The sequence below is a fragment of the Antechinus flavipes genome, chromosome 5, assembly GCF_016432865.1.
Source record: "Antechinus flavipes isolate AdamAnt ecotype Samford, QLD, Australia chromosome 5, AdamAnt_v2, whole genome shotgun sequence".
In the NCBI taxonomy this organism is placed as follows: Eukaryota; Metazoa; Chordata; class Mammalia; order Dasyuromorphia; family Dasyuridae; genus Antechinus; species Antechinus flavipes.
In genome coordinates, this window is record NC_067402.1 from 79,943,245 (window position 1) to 79,966,810 (window position 23,566).

A 23,566-nucleotide genomic window follows, 5' to 3' on the forward strand; every position below is an offset into this window, starting at 1 on the left:
TCTTATCTACAATAATATAAATACTATACCAGACTAGAAATTATTCATCATAGCAAATCTGTCCCTATAAGAAAGAGTTGGTACACAAAGGATAAGTATTTTTAAAAAATTAGGTATTTACAAAAAAATCTTAAGGCTTCAAAGTGTTTTATATAAATGATCTTACTTGGTTCTCACAACAATTTTATAAGATAGTATAGACATAATAATCCTTATGTTATGGAGGGGAAACTGAGACTAAAAGAAATTAAGTAACTTCCTTATGGTCATACAATTCATAAGTATCAAAGATTCTCTGATCTTATCTATCTGATCTTATCTCTGATATCTCCTAGATTTTCCACTCTTATCTATTATGCCATACAGTTGGGAAAAATAAACAAACAAAACAATCAAAAACTAGTATGTTGAAAGTGAACCTTAAAAAAAAGTTATGGAAAGTAGATGTCCATAAACTAGAGAATGGCTACACAAATCATGGTTCATGAAAATAATGAGATATTACTGCGCTCTAAGAAATTATGATTATGGAACTGTATGGAAAAATCTTAAATGAACAGACACAAAGTGAAGTTACTAACTTTCTCATCTCTACTAGCGATAAGAAAGCAATATACTATAAGAAAACAATGATTACAAAAATGTAAACAGAAAGATCAGGAAAATCAAGAAAAACAGGAATGCTTCAGGATTACAAAGAATAAAGCAGTCACAAAGAATAAATGTAAAACATCTCCTCTCATTCCTTTGCAGAAATGAGGTCCATAGATATGGAACACTGTATATGTTTTCAGGCTTTGTTGATGTTTTAATCAATTTTATTTTAATTTTTTTTCCTTTTTCATATTTTTTTCTTTCCTTTTTATATATTTCTTTTCGTAGGGAGGAAAACAGGGAGGTGTGCTAGAAGAAAGTTAGGCAATGTAAAAACAAAAGATAAATAAAAATGTATTTAAAACATGTAATAACAGATTACATTCTTTTTTAAAAATCAAATTCTTTTTCAATAGATTCATCAGCAGATTACATCCTACAAGCTTCAAAAACCTCCTAAAATTTAATGAAACTGACAACTAAAGCCACTATTTAAAAATGTATAATCAGAAAATTCTTAATTTTTTTTCATTATTAATAATTTAAAATGTTCTTGGGAAGATTAATTTAAAACACTGATATTTAAAGATAATACATAACATCCTTCAATTAATGTGTGTGTATGTGTATATACACATATATATTAAACATTTGCCCACAGGAAAATAAGGCAGGGAACATATGTTCAAATGACATGTGTGCAAAAGCATTTAATAAATAGATTGTTAAAGGGGGAATGTTGGTTGGATCATTTGGCCCATAGAATAGATGTTCTTTTTGCCAATAAAAGCCTCTTGGGATAAAGTAAAAAAAAAAAATCCCTTTTATAAAATAAACTATCTTTTTTCCACCCAAAACATCCTAGATACGATTGATAGGGACGGAAGAAAGAAGATAATCTCTCCCTTTCTCACTTATAGCTGCTAGAATTTAGGGAGGCAAAAAAGTGTTTTCTCTTAGACTGCATGGTATTATCACTTGTAAAAAGTTTACAAACAATAAATAGATAAAATCTTGGCTTATCTTCCCAATGTTATATCATATCCACCAGAGTTCACCCTCTACTTCTAATAGGATTTGAATCTAAACCATAAATGGACTATCATATTAATCTCTTACATTTAAATATTCCACTTACAGAGCTATCTAAGGTAGTTGGTATATATCAATACCATACATGAAATGTGACTATAATGTATTATATGACTATTAAAAAGATATTCTATAAGTAACACAAAAATTTTCACTACTTTTTATTATGTATACTCTACATATGCATTTTAAAGATTAATTACTGTAAAAATTTATAAATGTTATAATTTAAGAATTGAAAAATATTAAAAGGACACTTTCTAATGTTTATGCTTGTAGGTAAAAATTTGTGAGTATATTAGATTTAGCTTTTCTTTTTATCCTATAAACTTAGTTCTTCTTTTTATCCCACAAAATGATTTTCAAAAATATTCATTTTCTATACTAGATAACAAATTTGATACAAATATAACATGACCATGCTTTGAGATAACTCATTAAATGTGAAAGCATAGGTAGATGAACAAAAGAGTGGGAAGATTAAATGCTTATTATATATTTTTAAAAATAGTTTAGATTTATAGGAATTCATAAAAACTCTGGGAACAAAACCCATAATTAATGGTTAAAAAAAAGTCTGCTACTGTAAAATATGACTCAGAAACAAACAAAAATGTAAAATGATTAAGACAAAACATCTACCACATAGTAGATTCTAAAAATATTTGTGGAAGTGAACTGATTAACAAGAAAAAAAAATACTCTAATAACTTGGAAATAATAAAAGCATTTAGGAAAAGAAAACACAGAACAAGAACTTAGAGAGGCGGAACAATTAAAGATGAAAAACATATAATTTTAAGTCATACAGCCAGTCAAATAGAGAAATAGTTTTAACGAAGGAATCTCCAGATGACCCACAAACTTATATCCTCTGGATAAAGTCTGTGGAACACCGTATTTGATGACAACTTCCAATGCAATTATAACAAATAGTAATCATTGAGTAAAACAGTATGATATATTATGTATTTCAGAGTAGTTAAAAGCCATTATTATCTAGAGTAATATTTTTGTAATATATTTTGACCATAAAATCATAAAAAGCAATCTTTTCTTTTAAATAGTCTGTGACAGTGAGTTCATTATCTTAAGAAAAATAATTTCACTAGAAACATTTTTTAATTTTTATATAGTACAAAAATAAGAAAGTAATTATGACCCTTTTTTCAGTATAACTAATGCCTATATCACAAGACAGATAATTAAACATTTTTTATTTTATAATTTTTTTCACTCATTGAATATGAAATTTTTTGTTTTCAACTCAACTAACATAAACAAAGTTATACAGTTTATTTATCCAATTTTATAATTCTTTTGTCAGACCAAAATAGCTACTTTTATGAACCAGCATGTCTCTGGAACAGTATTTGTTAATTAACTGCTGCTGAGGAACTAGGAAAGGACACAGTTATAAGCCTGTGTTTGCTAGTTCACTGTTGTAATGAAGCAAGAAAAGGAAATACAACATTTTTTTCCCTTTTGAACACTTTAAAATAGGAGCAGCAAAGACTATCTTTTAGGCTTTTAGTTCAAGGCTTTCATGAACTAATTTAAAAACACCATGTAATAACCCAAATAGTTAAGCTCTATTAAATTCAATCAATTTTAAAATCTGGCATATTCTGAACCTATTATTTTAAAAGAATATCTTTAAAAACAAAGTCATTTCCAGACCAGAACTTAAAACATTAGAAATACAAAGCAAAGACTTTTAAATGCTATATACTAAAGTAATTTAACATCAAATAAAGAAAAGAAAAATTTACTCCTAGGAATAATCATTGAAGCAAAATAAACAGATAAAAAATGAATGTTTATAATATAATCCAAGCAAATGAAAGTCTAAAAATAAGAACAAGATAAAAATAGGACAGAACAACCTACTAGCCTATTTCGATTTTTGTACATGTGCCACAAAAAGACAGAATCACTAGTTCACTAAGGCAATAACCTGGAAAAAATTAACATATGGATCCTCTCTACTTAGTACCAAAATTCAACTTGCAGCCCTTAATTAGGCCCTAACATCTCTCTCCTGAAGTCCATTCTTTTCAACTATCAAACTGTCAACCTGAGTCTTTAATTCAAACACAATTCCCAAAAAGAAAACATTTTGCAAAGGCTACTAACTGCAGATGGCCTCATATGAATACCTTTAATTCAGACAGATCTTAAAAAAAAAAAAAGATGTATTTTTTAAAAAGAGATCTTTTTTCTTCTGTAAATTTAAGTAAATATAGATTCAATAAACAGTTTTTTTTTCTTACAAAAACTTCATCATTCTTGAAAGATATCCAAGGAACATATCAATGGTACTAATGTAAGTTCTTCATTTTGATGAAAAGTCTCTTCAATTTTAAACATTTAGATAACAGTAAACTTCTGAAAAAGCTTTATTTCCATAGTTTGTATTTAACTTAAAAATGATTAAACAAGTTTTTCTAATTTTTAAGTATATGTATACACACACACATGCATACACACATACATACACATGTATACACATATATACACACAGAAAAGTGAAATTTTTTCAAATTATACTCACAATCTCATCTCCGGGTAACCAATAGCCTTCTTGTTCGATACCAGCTTTTGAACCCTTGCAGCCTACAGTTAGGGTCTCAACAATAAGCCCATCTTTCACTGCTAAGCTTAGCTGACGTGTTGTCTCTTTTGGATGCATACCATGGACTCGAGACATATACCTGAACATAGGAAAAAAAAATAAACACTTTACTCATTTCTTGGTAACAATAATGAATAAAAATAACATATAATAATCTATGAGCCATTCTTTCTCTAGACCTGTTATGATACCTTCAATTAGAGTTCAAGAAAAGTGAAATGAGTAATTTTGATTCTTTACTTTGGTAATTCCCACATAAGTATTTCTGCCTCACAAAATGCTCTTTTGTGTGTTTGGAGGGATTATAGATTTTTAAATGACCTTTAAGTAGCAAAACAAGTCACATAATAGATCTAGCTAAAAATTCCTTTTAGTCTTAGGTTCACAGCAATAACCATTCATTGCTTTAATACTTGAAGATTATGCTTTCTGCTTTCTTAAAGCAGGATACAGAATATCAAAACCCATTTCTCAAAATTTAAAATTAAGAGAGCCAAAGAAATGTAGAAATTATAAGAAGTTTAGACAAGAGAAAAAGTATCATTAATAAAAATTCATTTTCAATTAAAGCTGGTCTTTGGATGCCTGAAATATTTTGAAAATGATAGGAAGTCATCAATTTATAAGTAATTATGAAATTTATAGGAAACTCTGAACATGTTTTCCTAAAAAAAAAAAAAAAGTAATATAAATTGTGGTTCTGAGGTTAGTCACAGAAGCATAAATTAAATGAAATGTGAATGAAAAATAATCCTTTTTAAAAAGTAGGAAAATATATTGTTACAGATTATCCATCTCCATCATCTTCTTGGTGCCCTTGCTGTTACCTTCCTTTTTCCACATGAAACATCATCTCCAGACTAGAAAGCCAGAAAAATATCCTAGTTCTTATGGGAATTAATCCACTGACCTCTGGAATTCAGATTCTGAGTCAAACTGTCTTGATTGGTGGATAAATAAACACAAATCCATTCCATAATATCTAGCAAGCTCAGATCACCAGACCAGATCTGGTGGTTTATACCTTCTCTCCACAATTTTGCTTCCTATCCTTGTATTACATCCTACCCATGAAAGTCCTTCTTATTCTAGGTTTAGTAATCAAACTAATACTACCCTCCTCCTCTCCCATTTCTCCTCCCCTCCACCCCAGTAAGGGCATTCCTATAAATCCCTGACCACATTTATATGTATGTTGTCACTTTCTATTCGAATTATATTTGTATCTCAGGTGCTTTAGCACTACATCTGGTACATAGTAAATACTTAATAAATTTTGCCTTCCCAACTATCTTTACATGTAATTGGAAAAATAAAAAACAAGTGGGAAAAAATACTTTTCCTCTTCTACCCCAAGGATTTGCATTTCAGAAAAAGCAAAAGATTCAGTAATACTAAGACACAAGCCTCACAATGTTCTTCATCTAAAGACCCAGAACATCTCCATTTAGCCAAAGAAGAAATTTTAGTAAGCAAGTTAGAAAAGAGAACAATATATCTGTTCAAAGCCATTCAAAATAGAAATAAGAAATAAATCCATCTCTCACTATAGTAGAAAGAGGAGATTGTATAGTACAGAACCCGAGTAGCAGGCTGAGCATCCCAAGGTCAGAGGTTCAAGTTAGTTCTGATGCTATGATATTTAGCAGGTCAATTAATAACCTTTTAGAACCTCAAGATACTTTCTGGACTTGTAAAATACTTAATCATCAGGCGGAACATATGATTTTCCAATATTGGACAAATTTATTTTCTGTTAGTGACAAGAAGTGATAAGTAAATATTCTCACATCCCACATTACCCACTTAACATGGATTAAAAGTTTAAGTAGAAGATGAGAAGATGGAGAAAAGATGAGGAAATTAAATGGGAAAGGGACAGATAGAATAAATAAAAGAACAGATACTAGAGATGGGAAGTGAGAAAAACCTTGTTTCCCAGGTGTCAGAATTCATGTCTTACAGGTTTTGTGATTACCCTGTCACCTGTATAAACCAAGACCCAAGTCTAGCCACTTTGTCCTCATGATCACAGCAAGAAAGGAACATTTTTCCTGTTGTGCTCACCATTCTCTTAGTCAACCTGCCTGGGGGACACATAGTTTCACTGGGAAAATGTCTGCTCCCCTTTACTTCCACCAGCCCAGCATGGAGCTAGAAGAGAATATAATGGCAAAGAAAATAATTCTCACGATGGATTTCTAGCATAGTTTGATCCCAATTTGATGAGTTCACATGTTTGAAGCACTCAGGTTGTTCCTATGCCTGGAATGAACTCACAGCTCCTATCAGCTTCTTTGTATTCTTAGTTTCCTTCAAGGAAGTTTATGTATCAGTCTCTAAAGAAGCTTTTCTTGAGCCATACATCCAGTCCTGGTCTTTCTCCTTACTTCCTGTCCCACATCACCAATTACCTAATGAACAGATGAACCTGGATATTCTGCAGACATTGCAAACTCAACTTATCTAAAACAAAATTCATTATCTTTCTTATCCAAAAGACCTTCTAAATTCTCTATTACTTTTGAAGATATAACCCAGTCATCCAAGTTTGCAACTTAAGTCTAATATTTGACTTTTGTCTCTCACTCACCTAATATATTGAAAGAGATGCCAACTCTTGTTTTTACCTTAACAAGATCTTTTACATATTCCCCCTTTCTCTCTCCTTGCAAAGCCATCATGCTAATTTGGGCCTTCATCACCTCTCATCTGGATTACTACAATTAATTAGTCTCACCTCAAATCCAAAATGTTTTTCTTCAGTACACCTTCCATAAAACTGGCAAAGTAATTTTCCTAAAGCGTAAGTCTGTATCATCCTCTTATTCCCCCCAAATCCTGTGGTCCCCTATTTCAAAGGATGAAAAATAAAACTTCTGTCATTAGATAAACTTCTTTATAACCTAGTCTCATCTTGTTTTCTAATCTTATCATCAATGATTCCTCTTTACAGTCTACTTAGTTAGTATCTTGTAAGAATCCTTTGTTTCAAGTTCAGAATTCTGGCCCATAACCCATCTGCTACAATGACTCTTTATTATTACATTTAGAATCAAATATAAAATGCTCTATTTGGCAGGTAAAGCCTTCACAACCTGGCACTTCCTGATTTTTCCATTCTTAGAAATATTCTCCTTTTTGTACTCATAACCCAGTGAAATTGGTCTTTTTTTTTTTTGCTGTTCCTAGTTTAAAAAAAAAAAAACAACAACAAAAACAAAAACAAATCTCTCTCTTTCTAAATTCTGTATCTTTGCATTGACTGCCCTGAATACTTGGAATACTTTGTCAACTCAACTTCAGCTTGTAGCATTTGATGAAGTACAACATTCATTTCTATTAAAAACACTTAAAAATGTAGGTAAAAGTGGACTTTTCTTTAAACTAATAAGAAGCATTTACCTAAAACCATAAACAAGTATTATTTATAAGGAGGATCAGCTAGAAGTCTTTCCAGTAACATCAGGTTTGAAACAAGGATGCCCACTGTTAACAATATTACTCAATATTGTACTGAAATACAATATTGTACAAAATTGTACAATACAATACTAGCAATAACAATAAAAAAAGAAAAAGAAATAGAAGGATCTAGAAGAGGGAATAAGGTGATAAACCATCTCTTTTGCAGACATGATAAAATGATGATATACTTAGAAAATTCTAAAGACTCATCTAAAAAATTAATTGAAATAATAATTTCAGCAAAGTAGCAGGATATAAAGTAAACTCACACAAATTATCAGCATCTCTACATATTACCAACAGGATCCTGCAGAAAGAGATAGCTGGAGATACCCCATCTAAAATAACTCTAGCCAGTACAAAATACTTGGGAATACACCTCTCAAAACAAACTCAGGATCTATATGAATAAAAACATAAAGAAGACATTTGTACACAAATAAAATTAAATTTAAATAAATGGAAAAATACCAATTGTTCATGGGCAGGCAGAATAGATATAATAAAAATGAAAATTTTACATAAAATAATCTATATATTTAATGCCATCCCAACTGAATTACCAAAAAAGATTTTATAGAATTAGAAAAAAATAATAAAATTCATTTGGAAGAACAAAAGGTCAAGGATATCAAAAGAACTAATGGAAAAAAAAATGTATAGGGAAGAGATTTAGCAGTACCAGATCTTAAACTAGATTACAAGTTAGTAATTATCCAAACTTCTATCTGGTACTGGCTAAGAATTAGAAAGGTAGATTAGTAGAACAGAGTACACCTACAATCTAAAGCAGCAAACAAATATAGTTTCCTAGGGTTTGACAAATGAAAACTTAAGTTCTTGGGATAAGAATTCATTATTTGGCAAAAATTGTTGGGAAAGCTAGAACAAAATCTGGCAGAAATTGTGCATATACAATATCTTACACCATTTACCAAAATAGGGTCATATGGATATATGACCTAGTTATAAATGGAGTTATTACAAGCAAATGTGAAGAACATGGAACATATTACCTATCAAGCTTTATGGATAGGTGAACAATTTATGAACAAACAGCATAGTGTGAGATATAAAATGGATAATTTTTATTATATTAAATTAAAAAGATTTTCTACAAATAAATGTAGCCAAAGATCAAAAGGAAAGCAGAAAACTGGGGAAAAATGTATAGAGAGTTATTTAGATAAAGGTCTCATGTTTCAAATATATAAATAACTTTGTCACACCTATAAGGATGAGTCATTCCCCAATTCATAAATGGTCAAATGATATAAACAGTTTTTCAATTTAGAATTCAAAACAATTTATTTTCTATCCCTTCCCCTCTTCTTTCCAGTCTAATTTCCTCAACTCTTGAATATCTGTTAATCCCCACTAGATGATTATATCCCTAAACTTCTGAACAGTGTTATATAGCTAAGCAACACAGTGAGAATCCCCATGTCATTCCAGCTCTCTTGAGATAAATTTTAAATGTTTGCAAAACAATAATGTGCTAAATAGTTTTGAATTCTGAAAACCTTGAATTCAAAAAAGGCAAATTAGTACTTACAAATAAATCTATTTGAAAAACTGTCTTTTGTTGTTTGACAATTATCCAGTTTTTAAGAAACATATTATAAGAAAAATGCCCCATGAATTCCCAAAGATTCAAAATGCTAGAGGTTAACAATTTTTTAATCTCTCTTGCTTCTGGTGCACTTAAATCAATTTGAACACTTCAGCTAAAATGTTATGTGTGGGAAAGAATTAATCCCTATTACATTATGATCAGATCACTTAAAAATGATCCAACAACATATAGTGATAATAATAGTCTTTTATTTATTTATTTAATTTGTTGCTGGGGAAATTGAGGTTAACTGACTTGCCCAGGGTCACACAGCTAGAAAGTGTTAAGTGTCTGAGGCCAAATTTAAAGTCAGGTCCTCCTGACTTCATTGGATGATAGTCTTTTATTTATTAAAAGAATCCTAGTTAGTGAATTCCTAATGATCTTTGGTCTTTCACAGACAAGATTACTATACTACTAGTATAGGACATAGAAAACTGAACTGGAGTCAAGAAGATTTGCTTTTGAACATCATCAAAGGTAAGCTATGTGACTGTAGGCAAAAATCACTAAAATTCTCTCGGTTTTATTTTCCTCATGTGTGAAATGAGGGTGGATTCCTATCTAGCTCTAAATTTATAAGTTCAGATTTTACAGCTGTCCATTACACAATCCTGTTTGGAAGGACCAACCCTGGAAAATATATTTTTGTTGTTCAATTGTATCTGACTCTCCATGACACCATTTGCTGGTTTTTATTTTGTTTTGTTTTGTTTTGTTTTTGGCAAAGATACTAGAGTGGTTTGCCATTTCCTTCTCCAGGTCATTTTACAGATAAGGAAAATAAAGGAAACAGGATTAAGTGACTTTCCTAGGATCATAGAATTAGTAAGCATCTGAGGAAGAATTTGAACTCAGAAAGATTAATCTTTCTGACTCCAGGCCCAGTGTTCTATCCATTGTGCTACTTACTTGCCCACAACTGCCCTAGCCTCTCAAGAAAATAAGAGAAAGTAACCAGTGTATAGCAGAAATAAGAACCTTTCTGTATAAAAGAGCTAGGAAACCATCTTGGTGAGACTTAAATATGCATAGCACTGTTCATCATCAGCTCTCTTTAAGTCCTCAGAAGATAGCCTTAAGTCAGATGCAGTTCAACAGAAGTAAGATCTTTGAGACAGGAATTATTTACTTTTAAAATATATAACCCAAGCACCTAGCACAGTAAACTACACAATGTAAACACCTAATAAAAACTCACTGACTGAAAGATTGATCTCATTTGGGCACATAAGTGATGTACATTAATTCACCTTCTATTATGGATGCTAATTTGGTACAGAATTACTCATTTGAACATGTATTTGCCATCATATATAGCAATTTATATGGATAATACTCATACTCTATGAACCTAGAATAACAACACCAATTGAAACTAACATCAGAAGTAGGGCTATTTTCATAAGATAAAAGATGTATTTTACCATCCTTATGATCATTTCCTGAACTCCAAAAGGAAATCACTGGGACTTAGGAGCTTTGGCATTAGTCAAATGTATCAGCTAAATATCACTTTTAAATTAAACATTTAGGTTTCTTGTAATCAAGTCAAAAAACTATTACTCTTTGTATATGTTGTACAGTTTTCTCCTCTCTGGTTACTGAATAACACCATAACACATCCCCCATGAGGCATTATGGTTAAAACGTTGGAAGGGAATTGATGGATTCACCCTTCCCAGTTCTTGGCCCTTGGGGCCACATAAGGAAAAGTCAATCAATTATTTTACTGTATCAACAACTGAGCTTCTTCTTTGTTCATTTCACTTTCACCCATAAGATGGCAACATTAAACTTAGAGCTAGACTGGAGAAACTATAATAGGATGTGCTGCAGGAAGAAAAAAAGAAAAGAAAAGAAAGCTAGTTCAACGGAATGCGGTCTGTCTTTATCATGAAAACCAGAAATCATAAATCAAATATGGCAAATACACCTCCTTCTTGCCCCTACCTCTCCACACTGTATAGATACAAATACCCTGTATATGTGCCTGTTACATGGGGAGGGACACCTAGCCTTGAGTCAGCAAAGATTAACTTCGTGAGGTCAATTAACGTCTCTTTGCCATTGGACCAATGACTCTGGTATGTTTGGCAAAAACCAAAAAACCCCATGGAAATGTCTACAAGATCATAAAAAGTTGGACACAACTGAACAACTATGTGCCAGCACTCTGAGTTAAAACAAAGAGAATATAAAGAAGTTGGAAGATAATCTCTGTTCTATTGGAGTGCAGTTTAACAAAGAAGACATCATGAAAACAAGAATGAACAAATAAGTTCTATATAGGAAATACTGAAAATAAACAACAGAATAGTATCAGAGAAATAGAACTAAAAAAATACCTTTTCTATTATAAACCACAATTTATGTAAGCACCAAAAAAAAAAAAAAAAAAACAAATAAAAACAAAAAAAAACAAAAAAAAACAAAGCAAAACAAAACAAACTTGCTGTATGACATGTAAGAATACTGGATCAAGGTTCTTGTACTAGTTTGACTTCTTAACTATAGCCATCTTGGCTAAATAATTTAATCTCTTTGACCTGCATTTTACTACTTAAAATAAAAAGGTGGGAGTAGGGATGGGGAGGGTATAAGGAAGGATACTGTCCCATTAGCCTCATGGACTTTCAGAGTTCAAACAAGATAATGAATTTGAAAGTAGTTTGAAGATTGTAAAGTATTAAATAAATATAAAGTATCATCATCAATATCATCATCATTTTGATGGCAAGGATTTTTTTATCTCTTTTGATATGATTTTTATTTCTAACATATGACAACATGTTGTTGGACCTACCAGAGATATAATACTCAAATATTTGGATTAAAACAAATGACACAAAGACCTTCCTAATAGAAACCAAAATAACAAAACATAACAATGGATTTGGTAAAAAAAAATCTATATTCTGTCTATTTTGCTTTGGTGAATTTTATAATTTTGCATTCAATATAGTACACTGGGAAAGAATATTGGATTTTGGAGTCCAGATGACTTAGTTGGATGAATTACTAAGTTAGATCTATTCTAGCAGAAGCTATGTCACCCAAAATCTATTGCAGAAATATTGACAACTGCTGTAAAAGTGAAAGTTGAAATCTATTAATAAGCAAAAACTTTGGCTTTTAGGTTTAGAAATCATATTATGAATTTATGATGTTCTTTAAATTATTTCTAAAATAATCGAAAAATTCGTATTTATTATAATTTATTATAATATATATAATTCATTATAATAAAGAAAAACTATAGGAACTCAGTATTTTTTTAAAGAATAAGGCAAACTACAAAACAACAAAGCATTTTTCTAAAATTTAATATTTTTACTCTCAGTGTTCCTTAGATTTAAGGAATATTCAAAAACAATACCTGAAATTCCCAATCTCCTAATTTATATGAGTCTACAAGAAATAGAAGTTAAAACAACTGGTTCTCAAAAATTGAATAATCTGAGATAAGCAGAAAAAAAACTTTTACAACTGTAAATAACATTACATTTTACTATGTCATTGAATATATATTTTAAAATTTTTTGATTCTAAAGTTATTGATTAAAACTGAAAGAACCATGAATAAGCTAGTTCTGTCTTTGGGGATAAAAATTAATATATTAAAACAACAAAAAAATAAGGTATATTAGGTGATAATTTTTATATAGCAACTTTTAAGTATTTAGGCTACAAGTGGATTTATTAATTTAGTACCTATTATGCAATAGTTGAGAGAGAAGAGTCTTTTAAAATGTTTATATTTTATCTTCTCCAAACCCCCTTGAGGGTAGTTGTGTAAAACAAGTTCCTTTTGTTATACATCTTTACATCCTCATTTTAATCTAATCCCATGCTTTATACATATTACACACAAAATATTTTGTTGGTTGTTGTTACTGTTAAATATCTCTTTAAAGGGTAGCAGATAAACAATAGACAGGATAACACTGCAACATATTTAACATATATAGGACTGCTTGCCATCTAGGGGAGGAGGTGGAGGGAGGGGAAAAATCAGAACAGAAGCGAGTGCAAGGGACAATGTTGTTTAAAAAAATTACCCTGGCATGGATTCTGTCAATAAAAAGTTATTATAAAATAAAATAAAATAAAAAATAAAAAATAAAAATAAAAATATGTATATTTCTAACCTATTAGAAGAAAAGAATGCCTTATCAAACCAGACCCAAAAATTATTGATTAAAGTATATTTCTGACATTTGCCAAGAAAGATTGGGGATGAAATCCCCAAATTACCTCATTTCCTAAGAATCCCATTATAGTTCTATCAACAATGATTTTATATAATGAATAATATATAAGCAAGTTTACATTTTCAATTCAATTCAATTTCAATTTTATTGTTCCTAGTACTAACTTTTCTAAGTTTATTCTATCTATACTTTCTTGGATCTTAATTCACAAACTCTGTGATTAAAGCAATATTCTAAGCCATCTAAATTAAGTTTTTTCTAAAAATGTTATTGAAACATCCCTTGAGCTCAGAGGAGAAAAAGATTGTTGACATCATTTCCTTATCACCTATGTACAAAGCAGCCATGAGTACTAGGCATGCTCTGAAGCTTGGCTGAAGGGTAGGTAAATTCACTCCATTAAATTAATTCAAGGTGACCTCAATCCCCATCTATTCTTTTTCAGTATCCTTCTATCTTAACCAAGTAAATCCCTTTTTCTGACTGCTGAACAACCTACAAATGTCTCATTTTGTTATAATATTGAACCTAAACTGCTAGGAAATTGGCTGATGTCAAGCAAAGCACAGAGCAGTTAAAGGATATTCCCTTACATCTGATAAACCAAAATTAAATAATCTTTACATATGATTTTAAACATTGCTCATTCTCCCTTGATAATTTTCACATTATTAAAGCAAAGAATTTTTAAATCAGCTTCATACCTCCAATACACTCTCACATTTCTTCACTTAATTATCTTAGCCATCTCCCTCTAAATCTTTTCTGTGCCTCTCACTAAAGGTAATGACCAGAACTACATACAGTAGTCAAGGTTCAAATATATAATTGTTTTGCACAAAAATAATGCTATATCTTAGTGTTTTTTCTTACCTCCAATAAGGCCCAGCATCTGTTGTCATTTTTTTATTATAGCAGATGATTAAGTATGTGAAGATTCCATGGTGTTCTTGAGTTAAAACTGATGGATCAGAACTCTTTGCCTTAGACATATGTGGGGCTATTTCACCTCAAGCATATTATAAAACAGAATTTTAGAACTAGAAAGTATGCTACAGAGTTCAACATAATGGCCTATATCTATAAAATGTTGACATTTAAATATCTTTTTCAGATAATTCCTCTCCATAAATCTTTTCTACATAACTCACCTTCTTTTCTTTCTTTTCAGTTCTCCTATTTTAGAATTCTTAACACTTAGATCTGGGCTACTGATAGAACTTCCTACTTGGTCTCCCTGATTCTAGTCTCTCCCCTCTCTAATTCATCTTCTATGCAGGTGATAAATTGACATTCCTTAAACACGTTTCTGATCACATTACTCTCCAGTTCCAAGGATGCATCCTCTCTGCCCCCCCCCCTTTTTTTTTTTAGCATTTAGATCCCTTTATATGTCTGCAACCTACTTTTTAAAAAATTATTATTAGCCATTATGCCCCTTTATGGCCCAAGTACCAATAGAAACTAGTCAACTTTCTATTTCATGAATATGACATTCCATTTTTTTTATTGTAATAAGTTCATTTACTTTTAATACACATTGTCTTATGAATCATGCTGGGAGAAAGAAATCAGAGCAAAAGGAAAAACCATGGGAGAGAAAAAAAAACAAAAAAAAGAAGTGAACATAGGAGATGCTAAGATCTTTTTCTGGATGCAGATAGCATTTTCCGTCCAACGTCTAGTGGGATTGCTTTGGATCACTGAACCACTGAAAAGAATCAAGCCTTTCATATTTGACATTCCATTTCAAGTCTGTGCATCAATCTATAAGTTGTCCCTCTTGTCTGGAATACATTCCTTCCTTACCACTTCAGAACATATCTAGCTTCATTGAAGGCTCAGTTCAAGTCCTTTAATCAGAAAGAAACAGCACAGTCATGCCAGACTAATTTTTTTCATGATGTATGGTAGTTACAATATCCTAACTCTTGCTCCCATAAACATTAGGTTAATTTTCTCTTAAAAGGTATGAAGATCATCCTAGAGATGTGGTTGGCTCAAAGGACTCATGTTTCTGGTTGTAGATATTACTTCCTGGGATGAAGAACTCCAGGTGTGCTGTGGTGCTTGGTGGTGAAAAATGAAGGGAAACTCATGAAAGTCATCTGTCCTTATGAAATACCCTTCTCCAGCCATGTAAATGTCTAAGTAAATGTCCACTTGTTAGCTATTGATGACTTATGAATGTCACATTTCACCCCAAATATGGAACATCAATGACCATGGGACCAGCTAAGTCAGGCAGCCCAAAACAATATTACCAGCCTGGTACAACAGAAAATGCTGTTGATTTAGTTTAGTTAGATGTTTGGTTAAATTCAAAATCTAAATCGAGATCCAAAAAACAGTTATTAATGATTAACTAGATACTTAAGAAGGCCGTGTCTTAAAAACTAGTTTTCAAAAGGCACCCCAAATACCACAAATTCTATGGAACTTTTAATTGCAGTCTAACAAGCACATATGAGTTTCCTGCAAATATCTAAAATTTTCAACTTGTGATCTTATGGCCATGCTTAAAGTGTTTTAAGTTCCTTGTTTTTTGTATCATTTCTTCTTAGCAAAGAAAAATAGTAATCAAACAAGAAAAATAAAGTTTTGAGAATTATCCAAAGAGCTATCCTCTGCCTTCATCAAACTACATACATTATTACTAGCTTTAGTATTACTAGCTTTTAGTATATACTTTTAGTATTACTAGCTTTACTTCTAGGTATATTTTAATAAGTAAATTAATGTGCTAGAAAGTATCTGGAAAAAACTAGATAATGAAAGTACTTGGGATCATGGCATATGACAATTTGTAGAAGAGATCAAAGATATCAAGTCTGGCAGAAAGAAGACCTACACCAAACATAGTAACAGTTATATACAAAAATGCAAAAGATTGCTATATGCAAGAAAGATGAGTTTTGTTCTATTTCTTCACAGAAGACAAACATTTCAAGGAGACTGACTTGGATTTGATGTAAAAACAAAAAATAGCTCCCCTTTTCCCAACAATTAGAGTTATCACCAAAGTGGAATGGGTTGCTTTGGGAGAAATAATTGGTTTGATAAACACAATGAAAATATTGTAGAGGAATTCTTATTCGAGTATAGATTGGACTGGATGGTCTCTGAAGTACCTTCCAATTATGATACTATGATTTTGTGGATCAGAAAGAATGCCTAAAAAGGAATAATATGAAAAAAGTCTAGAAAGATAGAAAGAAGCTAGTTTGGGGAAGGTACTAAATGTCATAAATCAGGATTGCAATATGGATAAAAAATTCTGGATTCATGAGCAATTTCGTACTTTTATTTCTTACCAAAAATGTTTGATAATTTTAAAGATGATATGTTTATTATATTGCATTCAAGAGTACTTATGTTTCCATATCTATCCAGTAGCTTTATTTCCTACCAAAAATATGCCCTAATTTTAAAAATAATACATCCATTTTCATGTAAAATACAGTTACTTTAGTATTAGTAGTCTATTTCATAACTATGTAGGTTTAAAACATAAAAAATAAATACAGTGTGATCTTGCATCTTTATACCTTTCAATCAATTGTGCAAGATTAAAGATGAGTGTACCGTGGAATATTGCCTACAAAAACCTAATGCCTTCATCATAAAAACCCACAATGCATACAAATGTTAGCTTCATACAAATTTTATGTAAACAGGAAAGTATGTATATGGGTTAATGATTACTGATGTTCTCTTGATTGTCTTTTGGTTTAGAAGTTTTTATGCCTCACTTGATATTAATAATCACTGTCATCACCCAAGGTTGTTTCTTCTTTCTTTCAAAGAATCAGACATAATTCTAACATTTCTTAAGGAGAAGGAAGGCAATTCTTTTTGTATTTACTGAATCAAAAACCTTTTTTATTTGCATTTTCAAAACAGAACACAGACAATAAGCATAGCAGGAACTTGTGAAATATTACTTGCAAAAACTTAATTTTGTCTACACCTTTGGTATCTACCACTTCCCTTCCTTCAGGCATCTTGAGACTCCATTACTCAATACCCTCAAAATTATCTAACCTCCAGAATGAACCTCCTATGTATAATGCTTGGTCTAGTCCTAATATTTCCAAAATTTTGTTTTCTTAGGGTTGTTTCTACTTTTCTATAAGCAAACACTGCCATCATGATGTCAGAGACAATTATTAATGATAGTGAAAAGATTTTATTATAAAAAGTTGGCAAATTAATCAGAAAGTTTTTATATATTACCTGCTTTATGCCACCTACAAGCATATATATGTTAGGCACTGGGGAAAGAGACCAGACTTGTGATTTCACTAGTTTAACGAACACTGAGAGAGTGGTAGGTAGCCTCATAGCCAGCATGTCAGAAACAGAGCTTCAATTCCTAGTTTTGAGACATGCTATTGATGCCACATTGTTTGATATGCTAGGCATTAGGAATACAACAGGAAAAAAAAAAGTAAAGTTACATGTAATGATCTATAAAGCATAAGTTTTTTGCGTTTGTTTGTGGGGGCTTTTTGGGTAGGGAGCTAGCAGTAGGTGAAATCAGTAAAAGCCCCATGGAAGAAGTAGCATTTGAAGTGTGCTCCAGGTATCAGTTACAGTTTGTTTTCATCTTTGCTCTCTGTTTGTTCTCCTCATCTAGTTTGATCAATTGTTTCAATCAATAATCAATGAGTCAACATTTATCAAGCACCTATTATGTGACAGGCATTATATTAAGTGTTAGGAACACAGACACAAAAGATGAAAACAAGCTTTGTTTTTAAGGACTATATAGTCCATCACAAAGACTTTGCTTAGCTAGGTCTTTTACTTAGCTTTCATTAAAGTGACTTTTCTGTCTAAGGCTATTCATTGTTATATGAGGTACAACTGCTCAAAGTTTCACCATTGTCTTTATAAAATTCTACTAAGAATTTTTTAAAAAATACTTTTTTAATCCTTTTTTTGTTTTATTGTCAATTTTCAATGATACTTTATCTCTCCCTTATGGAATCCTCTCTGGTAATTAACAGTAAAACACAACCAACAAAGTTCTAAAAACTACTTCATGCTTAGAATCCCTCCTCCTCCCTCTTGTCAAATGTGAGGTTACCATATTTGAGTCATAAAGTTTTGGAATGATATTTCTCTGTACATTATTTTGGTCATCAGGTTAACTGTTTACCTCGTTCTGTATACTTCTCTCTGTATCAGCTGATAGAAGTCTTTCCTAATTTCTATGAATTCTTCATAATTATCATTCCTCATAGCATAATTAATATTCCACCACACTCATATGCCATAATTTTGTCAAGGATTACCCAATTGATGGGCTTTCACTCCAATTCTCTGCTACCATAAAAAAAAAAGCAATTATGTGTTCTCTCTACATACACATATACCCAAATGTACACACACATATAACCTTTCTCTGTGTATCTTTGTAAGTATTACTAAGTTTTGTCTTAACTAATAAGTTAAAATTTCCAATTCTTTTCTAATGGTTAGGATAATTGAAAGATCTGTAAACTAAGCTTTAAAGTCTTACCTTCTCTCACATGGTCCTGAAAGACTTATTATTTTCACTTTTAGGTATCTTTGACAACACAAACAAATTTTATTCCGAAAGATGGTTTCTTTGACTGCCAGGTCTTTGCTTAGCAAATAAGCCAAAGGTTTGCACATTAGATTTTGGGTTTGTTTATAGTCTTTCTTTTTTAGGGGGGAGGGGAAGAAAAGGAGGAATATTATTTTGTTCTCTTGTAAAGGGAAATAATAATTATCAGTTAAAGTTTTGAATGAAATTATTATAAGTAGCAATGCCCTTTCTTCCATACTTTTCTTACTTTTCAGTCAGGTTGTAGTTTGTAGTTTACACATTAACTTTTTCTCACATTTATTTATTCTCTGTCCTAGCTTTACATTTAGTTTGACCCTTACTCTGAAAAGTCAGTGTCTCACTTTATATAGATGGTCAATCTAGGAATGACTCCCACAAAAGAAATTTTCCCCTATATTAAAATAAAAATAATTCCCCCCGCCCCAATTTTATTCACTGTGTCATGTCTCACAGTTTCTAATTTTCTCAAAGAAGTCTATGTCATGTATAAGCCACAGAACTTTTATGTAGTCTTTAAATTTTCCATCTTTCTCATACCTTATTGGGGAAATGTTTTCCAGTATAAACTGGAAATCTTTGTCTATTCCTATATCATCACAATGAAGTTACCACTTATCAAAATATAAGATGACTTAGTTTGAGGATTTTAAGTTCTTTATAAAACTTCTCTCTGCTTATTCATTCTTTACAATAGCTGGAACATAAGCTTTTATTTTTATGATTTTTTTGCTAATATTTATTATAAATATCCCAAGAAATATTTTTCTTGTTGCCTTTGGACACATAATAAAAACAATTGCACCAAGTTCTTTATTGACCTATGAGGAGAAAATCTATGAGCCACTCTTCCCTGTTACTACGACAATCCTGTCTTTCAAACTCTAGTCACAAAGACAATGTCGACAGAAGTAGTTTATTTCCTCTAGTAGCATATCTAGTTAATCATTTTTCGACAAGAGAATCATATTTAGAGTATCAATTAATATACATAGACAGTCTAAAAATTGATTTTAAGCATTCCCTGCATTCTTACACATATTACAACTGTCAATGCAGGAATGGACTGAGAGTATTTTTCTTTTTGTCACCAAGTGTCCAGTTTACTTACACATCTAGCTAAGATGGTTCTTGCAAAGTGGCCACAAGTCTGTTATGTGCCAAGAATGTGTTTAAAATCTTTCCAATATATTGAAACTTTTTTCAGAGGCATAGACTTTGAGAGTCTACTGGGTCACCTCCATGCTGTTGGAGCATGGGCATCTCCAGACATGGTGAAGGAAAATAAGAAATCTAAAAGGAAAAAATAAAGGAAGGCATTCTATTTATAAGGTATGATTCATACTCATGAAAAGGTATGGAAAATAATAAGCTGCATTAGTGGAATAGTTAGTACTAAATAGGGAGAAGTGATAAAAGTCATGAAACACTACTTCAACGTATATATTCCAAAGTAGGCAATGATGGAAGTAAATGATTCCATATACTTAAAAATGTACATACTAGCACCATATGTGGTAGCACAGAACTGAAACCAAAGTCTATTCCACAAACGGGGGAATGGATGAATAAACTGTAGTTTGTAAAAATAATAGAAAATTATTGTTCAGTAAGCAATGATGAATGATGAAATAAAAGAAATCTGGGATAATTTGTACAAATTGCTTCTGAACACAAAGAAAGAGCAACCAGAAAAATAATTTACATTAAAATGTAATTTAAAATAGTGTAGAAAGACTTTAGAAGACTATGATGAAACATGCTTTCCTCCCCCCTTGGAAAAGCAGTAATGGACAAGAGGTACAAAGTGAGGCAGATATTTATAGATACAGTGTAGTATTTCTTCTTGTATGACAGTACTTATCGTTTACAAAGAAGGGCTAATAATAATAAGAGAGAGTTTTTTGACTACCTCTAGTAGTGAAGTGATATAAAAAGAGAAGAAAAGAATAACAATGAAACATTAAAATACATTTTTAAAAAAGCAGTTAAGGGATATATAGGTAAGTAGAGCCATTGTGTTGCCATTGTATTAAATTAAATATATGCATTCACAATTTTACATGCAATCATTCAAGTTTGTTTTACCTATTAACCAGGTGAGGAGATAGACATATTTATATAAAAAGCTCATGATACAAAACAGTAACATAATAGCTGTCAAAAGATGGCATAGGATGAACTGTCTAAAGAAAGAAAACAAAAAATACTGTAGAAGTTCTAAGCAGGGAAACTCATTTTAGGTTGTAAAACTTATAAGAAAGTTTTCATAAAGAAGGTAAGATCTGAAATGAACTTTTAATGATGTATAGAATCTGGACAGTTGAAAATGAAGATGTGAGAAAAGAAAGGTATAGGGCCTTATTTTAGGTATGAGGAAAAAAAAACCATTAAAGATAAAGAACAAATATACCTGGGATATTCATAAAACAATGAGTAGACCAGTTTTGTTAAAGTAGAGGGAGAGATATTTGTTAAAAGCTCTTTTGGGGAGCATTTTTCCAATAATTGGATGAAAAAAAAAAGAAAACCTTGCTATTTTTTTTTAAATAGGACAGAATATGAAAATAGAAGAAAAAGTTGGAAAGGATAGCTTATGTTAGCCCTGAATAACAGAATATATCTTTTAATTCAATAATAAGAGCTTTTTAGCTTTAACTTATATTTGGTTTACTTATAGAATAATTCAACCTGATGATTATTTAAGCTTAGTATTTTACATATTTAGAGTTTTTTAAAATTTTCAATCAGAACAGTACCACTCAGAATAAGGGAAAAAAAGATTTGATTTTAAAAATAATGAGATACAATTACATAAAAATTATACTACATTCATTTCTACTCTTAGGTAAAATATCAATGTACCACTAATTGAAGAAGCTTTTATTTTTGGAAATGGGTTTAAGGTTTTGTTTGAATGGATTTTGTTAGAGTCAGAGTGAAAAAAATAAGAAAAAGTTTCCATTTTTTCAAGCAAAAGCTAAATGGTATGATTAATAAGAATTGCCTAGCAATAAAATCAAAGGCAATATGTTTTATTGCACATGTTGAAAAGAATTTTCTTACTTTCTATTTTATTTTAGGCATATCTGGAACATTAATAAGAACTCTAGAACTCAGAAGTTTAATTTTCATTGCTCAATGTGGTGTAATAAATTATAATAATAATTATAATGATTAAATGCAATTAATCTTTGTCCTAACCTGCTACTTATAACTTGAATCAAACAACTCTTTTCAATCCAATTTTAATTGTTCATATTTGGTGAGTTGTTTTCAATGTTGTTATTCACAAATATTATTCTAATTTTGCTACCAATTTTTCCATATAAAAAAATAAAATCCAAGTCACTCCACATCTAATAAGAACATCATTTTAATTTCAAAAATATGGAATTTGAAACCCTCTTATAATTATTATTAATAATTATTAAATTAAATAATTACTAAAGCCTGTCCCAACCTTTAAAACTAGATAATTCATAGGTCTTATTTGGTTATAATAATAATTTACTTGTAGACAGAAAGAAGACAGTGAACAGAAATTGTTTTTATGTCTCAGACTTAAAAATATGGAAGTTTTCAATTGACAAGTCAGAGATAATGACTTGTAATAGTATATGGCTGTCACTTATCTTGATTCTGTGATTTTGCACTAATCAATTAATTTAATAATTGGATAAGTAATTTCTAATGAAAAACAAAATTAACAAGAATATCTAAGTCAGGCCTTTCTTTTGGATTTTGTATTATTAAAACACTTAATAAACAGTATCTTGAAATCAGAAGGCTACCGTCAACTGTATTTAAAATCAAACTGCTAAAATTTCTAACATTATTTAATTTGTAATTTATTTTGTTTTATCAAGATAACTGTTTATTACATATTATAATCCAGTGAAATATTCTCTTCAATGGTACAAAAAGGATGAAACATTTTAAAGACATTTAACTTCTTTTTTAAAATATAATTTTATTTCATGAAACATTTCCCGATTACATTTAACAATTTTTTAGCATTCATTTAAAAAAATTTTGAGTTCCAAAGTCTTTCCCAACCTTCCCCATTGTGAAAGCAATGTAATGATATTGATTATATATGTGAAGTCATTCAAAATACATTTCCATATTAGCCAAGACATACTTAGTTTCAATAAATACAGGACACAGATTTTAACTAACATTGTGTAACATAACAATCCATATTCTTTCAAAGTTTTGATACAAAACCTACTTTTTTTTTGAAAATGAGGATAATTAAAGAATTTAGAAATAACTTTTGTTTCTTGAGAAATCTAAATAGAACAATTTGGAAGTCTGTTTCCATGAAGTCTGGCAATAAATTTGTAAAT

At 30.7% G+C, this 23,566-nt stretch overlaps 1 protein-coding gene across 6 annotated transcripts in view; it reads right to left on the reverse strand.

Moving 5' to 3' along the window:
* ZMYND11 (zinc finger MYND-type containing 11) overlaps window positions 1–23,566 on the reverse strand; it is a 132,981-nt gene that overhangs the window by 48,723 nt on the left and 60,692 nt on the right. For all 6 annotated transcript variants that reach the window (XM_051961393.1, XM_051961394.1, XM_051961395.1 and 3 more), the window contains one exon: window positions 4,241–4,400. In XM_051961393.1, the coding sequence (XP_051817353.1) occupies window positions 4,241–4,400 (160 nt within the window). The remainder of the gene's footprint in view (window positions 1–4,240; window positions 4,401–23,566) is intronic.